At 44.2% G+C, this 12551-nt stretch overlaps 1 protein-coding gene across 2 annotated transcripts in view; it reads right to left on the bottom strand.

The window, feature by feature from the left end:
- LGR5 (leucine rich repeat containing G protein-coupled receptor 5) overlaps nucleotides 1-2456 on the bottom strand; it is a 146880-nt gene extending 144424 nt beyond the window's left edge. For both annotated transcript variants that reach the window (XM_001117502.5, XM_028829726.2), the window contains exon 1: nucleotides 1962-2456. In XM_001117502.5, the coding sequence (XP_001117502.2) occupies nucleotides 1962-2173 (212 nt within the window). In that variant the 5' untranslated portion in view covers nucleotides 2174-2456. The remainder of the gene's footprint in view (nucleotides 1-1961) is intronic.
- Between the last annotated feature and the right edge of the window lie 10095 nt (nucleotides 2457-12551).

Raw genomic sequence — 12551 nt, 5'->3', positions numbered from 1 at the left:
TGGTTTAAAGCAGAATTTTATGCCAACTTTTAGTAACGGAAGCCTAACAAATGTTTGTTCTTTCAAGTGAGAGAAGAAAGCAATCTGGAACTATTCATAAGCTTATTTTCTGTATTCTTAAACATATTTTATAATGAATATATGATTTGAATAGTAGGTTAAGTGTTTGGGGGTACTGCACACCTCCCTTGCATACAGTCAAACTTCAGCGTGATGGGAAAGAAGAGTTATAGACTGCTAGGCAAAATTGCCAAACTGGTCTCAGAAATTCACTGCATTGGAGAGCGCGGAATCCTTGCAACACTGACTTCAGCAGTTAAACCAGAGAGGCTGGGGATGAGTATTCTGCTTTGTAGTAGAGACAGCTGTTCAGGAGGAGGAAATGTGAATTCTGAGAGCATGATCATTTAGGAGAGCAGATTTCCATTCCTGGAACAATATCACTACCACATGTATGAGTGCAATTGAGGGGAAACCTGGTGGGGAAAATAGTTTTAACATTCTTTCAGGTAAAAAAGAAAAAGCAGTCAAAATAGTTTCATGGTAGAGGAGGAGGCCACCTGCCATCTACCAATCCTAAAATCTAGCAGGATGGCACCTTTCTTTAAAGACAATATTAAAGCAAGTAAGAGACTTTTTTTCTTCCTCACTGTCTCCAGAAAAAGAATCACTACCTAGTGGAAAATGTTGTGCAAGCCTCTTCATGTTTCTTCTCTCCAGAAAACAACTAAACAGATGGAAGAACTGGTTCACAAACATCCCAGCTCTCCCCTGCCAAGGTACATCAGAGACGCCGAAAACTGGGATTGCTTGGGCTTGGGGTGGGCTCGCTGCAGTGTCTGGAACTAAAACCTAGATGTTTCACCTTGTGGTAAGGAGCACCTGTTTCCCAGAGTGGCCTAGATCCTGGTCTCTGCTGGAAGGAATGAAGCCCCAGATGCTTTGCACGGGGGTAGGGAGAGTGGTCGCCTTGGTCTCCGAGAATAGGGTTCCTCCTGGGTCACCGCGTTCACCCAACCACCTGTTACCTTCGGGCCTGCGTTTTCCACAGACAAAATTATGCTATGAGCCGCTGCCTCACGGCTTTGGAAGTTGCAGTGGGGGAGAGAAGGGGTGGGAGAAAACCCCAGGGATGATAGAGAGCTTCAGGTCTCCCTTTGGGTGTCGGAGCCGCTGTTTACCAGCCCAACAGCCTTCAGCCCACTTCCCCTTTCCTCCCCCGGGGGAAGAGATGGTTAAAGATTACACAGCAGCCGCGGGTACTTCAAAGGGCGGCGCGGGCAGCCAAAGGTAAAGATAACGTTCTGGCAGCTCTAATCGGGGTTTGTGGTTGCCACATTTTAATCACGCCGTTAAAAAAAGAAAGAAAATAAAAAGAAAGGAGGGAGGGAAGGAAGGAAGAAGGGAGGAAGAAAGGGAGGAAAAGAGGAAAAAAAGAAAAAGGTTACATCACGTCACCGTGCAAGGGATGCAGACTAAAAACCCTTTGGAGTTGGGCAAGTTGTTTCTCCTTTGGGGCAACTTTCTACAGACTATCTTTTCGTGGAATGCGACTAGACGCAGAGAGGCGGTTGGGACGGTAACCAGATGGCAGCCTGCCTTTGGGTACCAGGTTCTGGGTCACAAATGCCCACTCCACACGCAAATGCCTGCATTTGCAGGAATTCACCCAGCGATGTTTCTAGAGCTGTACTGGGAAGCTGCGGCGTAGCAGCGCTTTCCCGGGTTGCACTTGAAGCCATTTCTCTGCGGGCCCAGAAAGTGCCGGCACGCTACTCCCCGAGACACGTGCATTTCTCTGGGGGCCCTAACAGTCCTGGCCAGGATGCCTTTGACAAACTCGCCCGCCCCCGCCCCCACCCCCAGAACAGGCTGGCGCCGAGGAGACTCCAGCCTCGCCTTGGACGAATCTTCCTTCTCCTCTTAGCCTGTCTCCCGGAGTGACGTGGGGAAGCACTTACAGGTAGGAGGTGAAGACGCTGAGGTTGGAAGGCAGCTCCGAGAGCCCCAGGTCGGAGCAGTCCACTCTGAGCAACATCCTGCCGTCTGGCTCGCAATGACAGTGTGTGGGGCAGCCCCGCAGCAGCGCACCAGACCTGGGCGAGCTGCTCCCGGCCGCCAGCTGCAGCAGCACAGGCAAAGACAGGAGCACACCGAGCCGGGAGGTGTCCATGGTGCCCGAAGTAGGGGGCCACGAGCCGGACGCGGGCGGAGGGCAGCACCGGACTGCTACGGGCCGTGGCGCGCCGGGCGCCACTCGGTGGGCTTCTGCAACTCAGCGGGAGTCTGCAGCACCAAACGCAGCGTTCCTGCCCCGCCGGCGTGCGCGGCTAGGAGAAGCGCGGCGGGGACTGAGGTGCCGGTTGCCGCCACGCCGGCCTTCGGAGCAGCCCTGGCTGCAGCGGCGACAGTGGCGGTGCGCCTTGCTGCTGCTCGCGGCCTGAGCGGTGTGGAGCAGCATCTCTGCTTGCACGCTCGTTTTTTAAAGCGCTCCAGCCCGAATTGCGCGCCCAGTGACGTCAGCGCAGCCTAGCTTCCCAGGCACCCCCTGCCCGGCCCCACTTTCCCTCCACTTGTCCCCTCCCTTCTTTCCCAAGTCCTGGGCTGGGAGGCAGCAGGCAGCCCGCGGTGCTGGCGAGTTCTCGGCGCTCCCACTGAGCCTCCGCGGGGAGGATTCAGCGCTCAGCGCCGCGCGCCCGAATAAGGGATCCCCACCTTTACCCCTTCATGAGTCTTGGAGACCCAGATCTGAGAGTCGAGAGGGACCTGCTTCGGAGAGACCTAAACGGACGCACAAGGACTGGAGGATGCAGCACGTTTCCCCCGAGCCCGCTTCAAATAATGGATGAGATACTTGGAGTGATTAAACAGAACAAAACAAAACAAAAACACAAAAACTGAAATTCGATGCAGAGAAATAGTTACGTTATCAGGGTAAGGAGGCAGGCGTCCCCGGCGAATGATAGGTGGCCTTTTTGATCTTTACGTCTGCCGCACGGTCTGGCTCGCTTTTGCCCTAAAATCAAAGTGCTAGGCTAATCGCTAAATAAATACAGCTCCTGCGCGAGCACTGCACTGCTGCCTTCCTTACTCTTGCGGGGTGAGGAAGTCGAAGTGACTAATTGTTTTTAAAAGTGGTTTAGAATACCTTAGAAGTCACTTTTAGTAAATCGATGCCAGACAGACAGATGGCTGTTTGCTAACTTCCGGGGACTTTTCATCTTAAGTGTCAAAGGATTCTCTGAACTGAGAGCAGTCCCACCTACGTGAGTGACACTGGGCTCTGAGAACCGCTGCGGAGCGCCAGGGGGAAAATGCATGTTCTTGCTTCAAAAAGTGTCCTATAGTGAATCTGCAGGAGAAAGGAGGAAAAGGATTCAGGGCTTTCTTGGAGAGAAGCCCTCAGTGAGGTACAAAATAGCCCTCGCCAGACCTGAGTGAGTTGCTGAAAGAGGTGTATTCCAAGCCTGCCACACCAATTCACAAAAATACAATTTTCACTCTGGGGCACAATGCCTCATAGCATCATGAAGGCAGGAAACCCTTTTGATTTTCCAAGTCCTTTTAAATCTTCCTCCACTTAGACTGCCCAACCAAATTTCCCATATAAACGTCTAAATTTTAGAGTTGGGAAGATTTGTTTCTCTGTGCAGTGTATGTGCCTTCCTTCATTTACGTCCAAAGCTCGCTGTTTGTTCACCTAAAATATCTAATTTCTTGACTACAATCTGTAGTCTAAACATCTTCCTTTCTTGAGTGAAAAAACAAACAAACAAACAAACAAACAAACAAAAAACTTGACAATGCTAAGTGCCACTGAAAATTGTGAGTTAACTCTGGTTTCTGCACAGTCAGTACAGAGAGCCGGCGTCTCTGGGCATCCTGTTCCTTCACTTTTCCCTATGTATACCACATTCATTGCTATTTTGTGCTTATTCTCACGTTATTCTTGCTTCCCTTAGCCACTCTTTCCACATTTAAAGAATGCCTACCCTGTGTCTTTCTTCCTTTTTTAAAGATTTTTTAAAAATTTCAATAGCTTTTGGACTAAAAGTGGGTTTTGGTTACATGGATGAATTATATAGTGGTGAATTTTGAGATTTTAGTGCACTCATCACCCAAGTAGTGTATGTTGTACACAATATGTAGTTTTTAATACCACACCCTTCTCCTACCTTCCCGTTTTGGGGTCTCCAAAGTCCATTATAACACTCTGTATGCTTTTGCATATTCATAGCTTGGCTCACACTTATAAGTGGGAAAATATGGTATTTGGTTTTCCATTCTTGAGTTACTTTACTTAGAATAATGACCTTCAGCTCCCTTCAAGTTGCTACAAAAGACTTTATTTTATGCCTTTTTATGGCTGAGTACTATTCCATGCTGTTTGTATACCACATTTTCTTTATCCACTCACTGGTTGATGGGCACTTATGTTAGTTCCGTATCTTTGCAATTGTGAACTGAGACACAATAAACTTACGTGTGCATGTGTTTTCTTCATGTAATAATGTCTTTTCCTTTCAATAGTGATATGATTTGGCTCTGTGTCCCCGCCCAAATCTCATGTCGAATTGTAATCTCCAGCGTTGGAGGAGGGGCCTGGTGGGAGGTGATTGAATCATGGGGGTGGATTTCTCCCTTGCCATTCTCCTGATAGTGAGTTATCATGAGATCTGGTTGTTTAAAAATGTGTTGCATTCCACCTTTGCCCTCTCTCTCTCCTGCTTTCCCATGTGAAGACATGCCTGCTTCTCCTTCTTCTTCCACCATGATTGTAAGTTTCCTGAGGCCTCCCTAGCCTTGCTTCCTGTACAACCTGTGGAACCATGAGCCATTTAAACCTCTGTTCTTTATAAATTACCCATTCTCAGGGAGTTCTTTATAGTAATGTGAGAATGGACTAATACAGAAAATTGGTACCAGGAGTGGGGCATTGCTATAAAGATATCTGAAAATGTGGAAGCAATTTTGGAACTTGGTAATAGGCAGAGTTTGGAACAGTTTGAAGGGCTCATAAGAAGACAGGAAGAAGAGAGAAAGTTTGAAACTTCTTAGAGACTTGTTAAATTGTTGTGACCAAAATGCTGATAGTGACATGGACACTGAAGTCCAGGCTGAAGTGGTCTCAGATGGAGATGAAGAACTTATTGGGAACTGGAGCAAAGGTCACTTTTGTTATTCATTAGCAAAGAGGTTGTAGGCATTGTGCCCCTACCCTAGAGATCTTGGAACTTTGAACTTGAGAGGGGTGATTTAGGATATCTGGCAGAAGAAATTTCTAAGCAGCAAAGCATTTAACATGTGACCTGGGTGCTTCTAACAGCATAAGCTTATATTTGTGAATAAAGAGATGATCTGAAACTGAAACTTATATTTAAAAGGAAAACAGAGTGTAAAAGTTTGGAAAATTTGCAGCCCTGTCAAGTGGTAGAAAAGAAAAACCCATTTTCTCAGGAGGAATTCAAGCTGGGCCTAGGAAGGAAGAATGATTTTGCAGGCTGGGCCCAGGGTCTGGGTGTCCCACTTCCCTGAGGCCCACTGCCCTGAACAACCTCAAGACACTGCTCCCTGCATCCCAGCCAGTCCGGTTCTAGCCATGACTGAAAGGGCCCCAGATATATCTGAGGCAGGCTGCTCCAGAGGGTGTAAACCATGAGCCTTGGCAGCTTTCACTTGGTGATAAGCCTGTGGATGTGAAGAGGGCAAGAGTTGAGGCTTGGGAGCTTCCACCTAGATTTCAGAGGATATATGGAAATGCCTGGATGTCCAGGCAGTTGTCTGCCTCAGGGGTGGAGCCCTCATGAAGAACCTCTACTAGGGAAGTGCAGAGGGGAAATGTGGGACTGGAGCCCCCACATAGAGTCCCCGCTAGGGCACTGCTTGGTGGAGCTGTGAGAAGAGGGCCACCATCCTCCAGACCCCAGAATGGTAGATCCACTGACAGCTTGCACCTTGTGTCTGGAAAAGCCTCAGGCACTCAAAACCAGCCCATGAAAGCAGTCACCACAGAAACTGTTACCTGCAGAGCCACAGGGGCAGTGCTGTCTGAGGTCTTGGGAGCCCACCCCTTGCATCAGTGTTGCCTGGATGTGAGACATGGAGTCAAAGGAAATTATTTTGGAGCTTTAAGATTTAATGACTGCCCTGTTGGGTTTTGGACTTTCATGGGGCATACATCCCTTTTGTTTTGGGAAATTTCTCCCTTTTAGAATGTGAACATTTACCCAATGCCTGTACTCCCATTGTATCTTGGAAGTAACTAACTTGTTTTTGATTTTATAGGCTCATACACCAAAGGGTACAGGTACAGGGCTCTTTCGGACTGTGGACATTTGAGTTAATGCTGAAATGAGTTAAGACTTTGGGGGACTGTTGACAAAGCATGATTGTGTTTTGAAATGTGAAAAGGACATGAGATTTAGGAGGGGTGAGGGATGGAATGATATGGTTTAGTTCTGTGTCCCTACCCAAATCTCCTGTTGAATTGTAATCCCCAGTGTTGCAGGAGGAACCTGGTGGGATGTGATTCAATCATGGGGCAGACTTCTCCCTTACTGTTCTCATGATAGTTCTCATAAGATCTGGTTGTTTAAAAGTGTGTAACACTTCCCCCTTCACCCTCTCTCTCTCCTGCTCCCCCATGTGAAGAGGTATCTGCTTCCTCTTCACCCTCTGCCATGATTATAAGGTTTCTGAGGTCTCCCCCACTATGCTTCCTGAATAGCCTGTGGAACCATGAGCCAAGTAAACTTCTTTTTTAAAAAAATAAATTACGCAGTGTCAGGTAGTTCTTAATAGCAATGAAAGAACAGACTAATACATGTAGATACCAAATATTGGGATTGCTGAACTGAATGGTAGATCTACTTTTAGCTCTTTAAGGAATCTCCATACTGTTTTCCGGAGGCTGTACTAGTCTACATTCTCATCAGCAGTGTATAAGTATTCCCCCTTTACCACATCCATGCCAATGTCTATTGTTTTGTGACTTTTTAATAATGGCGATTCTTGCAGGAAAATGCAAGTTGAAACCACAATGATGTTTAACTTTTTTTTCATGTGTTTGTTGGCCATTTGTTTATTTTCTTTTGAGAAATGTCTATTCATGTCTTTAGCTCACCTTTTGATGGGATTATTTTTTTTTTCTTGCTGATTTGTTTGAGTTTTTTTTTTGTCAATTCTGGATACTAGTCCTTTGTCAAATGTATAGTTTGCAAAATATTTTCTCCCATTCTGTGGGTTGTCTGTTTACTTTGCTGATTATTTCTTTTGCTGTGCAGAAGCCTTTTTTTTTTTTTTTTTTTGAGATGGAGTCTGGCTCTGTCACCCAGGCTGGACTGCAGTGGTGTGATCTCAGCTCACTACAAGCTCCGCCTTCTGGGTTCACGCCATTCTCCTGCCTCAGCCTCCCGAGTAGCTGGGACTACAGGTGCCTACAACCACGCCCGGCTAATTTTTTGTATTTTTAGTAGAGATGGGGTTTCACTGTGTTATCCAGGATGGTCTTGATCTCCTGATCTCGTGATCCACCCGCCTCAGCCTCCCAAAGTGCTGAGATTACAGGTGTGAACCACCGGCGCCCGGCCGAAGCTTTTTAATTTGATTAGGTCCCATTATTTGTTTTTGTTTTGTTGCATTTGCTTTTGGAGTTTTAGTCATGAATTCTTTGTCTAGGCCAATGTCCAGAAGAGTTTTCCCAATGTTATCATCTAGAAGTTTTATGGTTTTTTGTCCTAGATTTAAGTCTTTGATCCATCTTGAGTTGATTTTTGTACGAGGTGAGAGATAGAGATCCAGTTTTATTCTTCTACATGTGGCTTGCCGGTTTTCCCAGCACCATTTATTAAATAGAATGTCCTTTTCATTTCTGTTTTTGTATGTTTTGTTGAAGATCAACTGGCTTTAAGTATTTGGCTTTATTTCCGGGTTCTCTATTGTTTCCCATTGAGCTAGGTGCCTACTTTTATAGTAATACATGCTGTTTTGGTAACTACAGCATTGTAATATAACGAAGTCCAGTAATGTGATGTCTCCAGATTTGTTCTTTTTGCTTAGGATTGCTTTAGCTAGTTGGGTTCATTTTTGGTTTCCCGTGAATTTTAGGATTATTTTTTCTAATTCTTTGAAAAATGATGTTGGTATTTTGATAGGAATTGCATTCAATCTGTAGATTGCTTTGTGCAGTATGGTCATTTTCACAATATTGATTCTTCCAATCCATGAGCATGGGATATGTTTCCATTAATTTGTGTCACCTATGATTTCTTTCAATAGTGTTTTGTAGTTTTCCTTGTAGAGATCTTCACCCCCTTGGTAAAGTATATTCCTAGGGATTTTGTTTTTGTTTCTGTTTGCAGCTTCTGTAAAAGAGATTGTGTTTTTGATTTGTTTGTTGGCTTGGTCATTGTTGGTATATAGCGGGGCTACTGATTTGTGTACATTGATTTTGTAACCTGAGACTTTACCGAATTTGTTGATTAAATCTAGGATTATTTTAGAGGAGTCTTTAGGGTTTTCTAGGTATACCAACATATCATCAGTGAACAGTGATAGTTTGACTTTCTCTTTTCCCATTTAGAGGTCCTTGATTTCTTTTTCTTGCATTTTGCTCTGGCTAGGACTCCCAGTACTGTGTTGAATGAAAGCGGACATCTTTGTCTTATTCTAGTTCTTGGGGGAATGCTTTCAACATTTCCTATTCAGTATGATGTTGCCTGTGGGTTTGTCATATATGGTTTTTATTAATTTGAGGTAAGTCCCTTCAATGCTTGTTTGTTGAAGTTTTTTTTTTTAATTTTTTTTTATTTATCAAGAAGGGATGCTGGGTTTTACCAAATGCTTTTTTTGTATCTATTGAGGTGATCATATGGTTTTTGTTTTTAATTCTGTTTATGTGGTGTATCACATTTATTGACTCAAGTATGTTAAACCAGTGATCCCAGCCTTTCGGGGAAAGTGGGGGATGGGGGAATAGTTTCATGATGAAACTTTTCCACCTCATAAGGAGTGTGCAATTTAGATCTCTTGCCATGCACAGTTCACAATATGATTCACGCTCCTATGAAAATCTAATGTTGTTGCTGACCTGACAGGAGGTGGAGCTCAGTGGTAATGCTCACTTGCCCACCACACACCTCCTGCTGTGTGACTCAGTTCCTAATAGATCATGGACCAGTACCAGGGCATGGCCCAGTAGTTCATACTGCATCCCTAGTATGAAACCCACTTGATCATGGTGTGTTTTATTTTTGATGTGCCATTGAATTTGGTTAGTTAGTATTTTGTTGAGGATTATTTGCATGTTGGTTCATCAGGGATATTGGTCTGTAATTTTCTTTTTTTGTTATGTCCTTTCCTGGTTATGTATTTCCCTAAGTGTGTCTTTTACCTCCAGAAACTGTGATTGTTTTTTCTTTATGATATCTACGTCTCTGGAGAATTTTTCATCCATATCCTGCATGTAAAAATAGTTCTTTAAGTTGGCTTTCACCTTTCCCTGGTATCTCCTTGAGTAGCATAATAATCAACCTTCTGAATTCCTTATCTGGTAATTTAGAGATTTCTTCTTGGTTTGGATCCACTGCTAGGGAGCTAGTGTGATCTTTTGGGGCTGTTATAGAACCTTGTTTTGTCATATTACCAGAATTACTTTTCTGGTTCCTTCTCATTTGTGTAGACTATTTCTTCTAATTATGTTTGAATTTGTGATTTCACTGTGTATTTTTAAAAATTCTTTTTTTTCCTCCTTAAGGATGTGACTTTAATGTTTATAGTTTATTGCAGCTTAATTTGGCTCTTCGCGCTTTCAGGAGTGAAGCCTCTGTATGAGTTCCTTGGTTATAGAAAATCTTGGTATGATGACTTTCTCAGTTTCTGGTTGTAGTAGCAATATGCTTAATGTGTGAGCAAGTTCACAGTCTGATATAGGATTGGAATGGTAGACGTTTCTTGAAGCTTATCTCATTCCCCTGTGGCATACACTTTTTTATTTATTTACTTTCCCTATTATTTTATTTACTAGATTGAATAGTTCAGGCGTCATGCCAATAGGGGTATGGTGTCCATGGGTGATAACAGGATATGGCTAAAGCACGTGGTTAAATACAATACCAAATGGTGGGCAGGGGTGGCTGGGGAAGCTCTCAGTGAAATGCACTGAGGCCTTATCAGAGGGAAGGACGGCACCCACCCCTACCCTTGCCAGGCCAGCAGGAAAGCCATCTACCTCTCAAACACCCCTGAGCCAGTCTTCTGGCTATTCTGATCAGATAGACACCTCTTTTTATGTACAAGCCTGTTGATGTTCCAAGTAGAGAGGAATTGTGACTTTACTTCTCACGCAAGCCTGTACCTGGGGAGTGCCCCTCCTGTGGGGAAGGAGTCACCCTGAAGTGTTCCAGAGAGGCTTCCTATGGGTATGCACATGCTGAGCTCCCATGGGAAAAGCCCTAGCTGTGTCTGCAGTGATGGATGAGAGGGAGAAGACGTCCCCTACTCTAAGACCCTTCATAAGCATCGGAGTTGCCTGACTTTTGGAGTAGGGCCTAAGACTTTGTCTGCTGAGCCTAGCACTGCAACTGTGCCTCTTCTGAAAGAGATTTCCCACCAAGGGAAAGATCGAGGACTTAAGGCCTACTCTCTGGGTTCCTTTGTCCCACTGGGTATTCCCTTGATGTGGTACATTCCCCCTTCTCCTATGAGTAGGAATCCCTGAGAGCCAGACTATTTGTAAATGCTACTGCTCCTCTGGGTCTAGCCACCCAGTGTGACTGTGATGCTCCAGGCTGGTGCTGGGGAATATCTGCAAGAGATCCAGAGATGTCACCTGTCCTCAAGTCTTCCAGCAGCAGATACCAGCTCTAGCTCTGATGGGGGTGCCAGCGGAGTGATGTAGACTCTGTAAGATTCCTCGGCTATGGATAATCTTAGTGTGTTGGCTTTTCCAATGCTGACTATAGTACCAATGAACAGGTCATATGGACAGACGCAGGGCCTCCTGGTTAACCAGGGTGATGCAGACAATGGTGATAGCTGAGGTCACACACAAGTTTTCTCCTTCCTGGGTAAAGAGTTATTCTTTCTACCTGCCTTCCTTTTTAAATAATAAAAAAAACCCCATCCCAACCATACCCCTACATTATTTATGTTGTGAAGGCAGCTCAAGACTTATTCTTTCTGTGACACATCCCATGAGCATAGTCTGCATTAATCACCAATCAGCAGATATTTAAACAACTACAACTGCGATGCAGCAGTGTCCTGGTGGAGCTTGCAGTCTATAGGGCATGACACTCTAAACAGGAATCCCAAGGCTGATGAGTCTCATGGAAATGTATTTATAAGTATCACATGGTTTAAAGCTAAAGTTTTTTTGAATGCATATTTATTTTGTTTTTCCAACTTAACCACTTTGGAGGCAGGGTCTAGACAATTTGTCTCTTTACCTGTAGGACTCATATTATGGACTCACAGTAGTGACTACTTAACAAACATTTGTTGACTGATTGACTCATCCACATAGGCATCCAAATATGGTTGTGCCCACCATCTGTTTAAGGACATTAAACAACACTTTCTTTGATTTCAAAGTTCCTAAAAGAAGCATAACACTTTGGTTGTGGAATGAATCAGGCAGAACTGTGTTTGAATCCAGGTTTTGCCAGTTTCAGATTGTTTGATCACAGGTACAGAATGAGCTTAAGTGTCAGTTACCTTTTCTGTAAATGGGGAATATTATTAAAACAACCTAGGTTGTTGTTAATGTTAAAATATCTAGAAATTGGCCTAGACCAGAGTAGATTTTCAATGTGTGTCAGTGTCTTCTCTCTTCTTTTCAGTAATTTAAGTTCGTTAACAAATTTATGTACAGCAGAGAGATTTTTAACTCACTAAGTAGGGAAGACAGTTCTGCTGGATGAGGTTAGGCATAGTAAAAATCTGTTGCTTTTCTTTCTTTCTTTTTTTTTGGATACCCAACATTTCTCTCCTCTCCTTTTGGCAAAAGCGCCCTTTGGGAAACTTTACCCCACACCTTAGGACTCTAAGTCATATGACCCATCTCCCTGTCTCTGGTGTAGGAATATAACCGAAGCAGAAAAAAATCTGAATTTGGCTGGGGGATTGTCCTAGACCCTGGGATGAGAGGGTTTTCTCTGGCTTCATGAGCTCTAAGGACAAGCAAACCTGAAGCTTATGGGGACTGCTGTCCTGCTTCGTGAAGAAAGTTCACTGGAAATGGAATATTAGCATTAAAAAGGAGAGAAGCAAAATCCTGAGGTCATCTTCTAAACAACTAAATCTAAAGCCACTTCTGCTCCATCACCTCTTCATTGGATAAACCAATTAATTTTGTTTTATTTTGTTCTTGGAACTGGTGAGTGAAAATTCATCTGTGATCACTTACAATCAAGCATATTAAGTAAAAACTCAAAGCACAAGAAACGTGAACATTTGAGAGTGGCCTGATGAATCTTCAAGGTCTTGTAAACCTTATTTCATAGAAAATCATATGGATGGAAACTAGGAATGGTTCAGCTGCTGCTGATTTT

Source organism: Macaca mulatta, chromosome 11 (assembly GCF_049350105.2).
Source record: "Macaca mulatta isolate MMU2019108-1 chromosome 11, T2T-MMU8v2.0, whole genome shotgun sequence".
NCBI classification, from domain to species: domain Eukaryota; kingdom Metazoa; phylum Chordata; class Mammalia; order Primates; family Cercopithecidae; genus Macaca; species Macaca mulatta.
The sequence above is the reverse complement of the archived record's forward strand: the minus strand, read 5'-3'. Positions and strand labels throughout refer to the sequence as shown.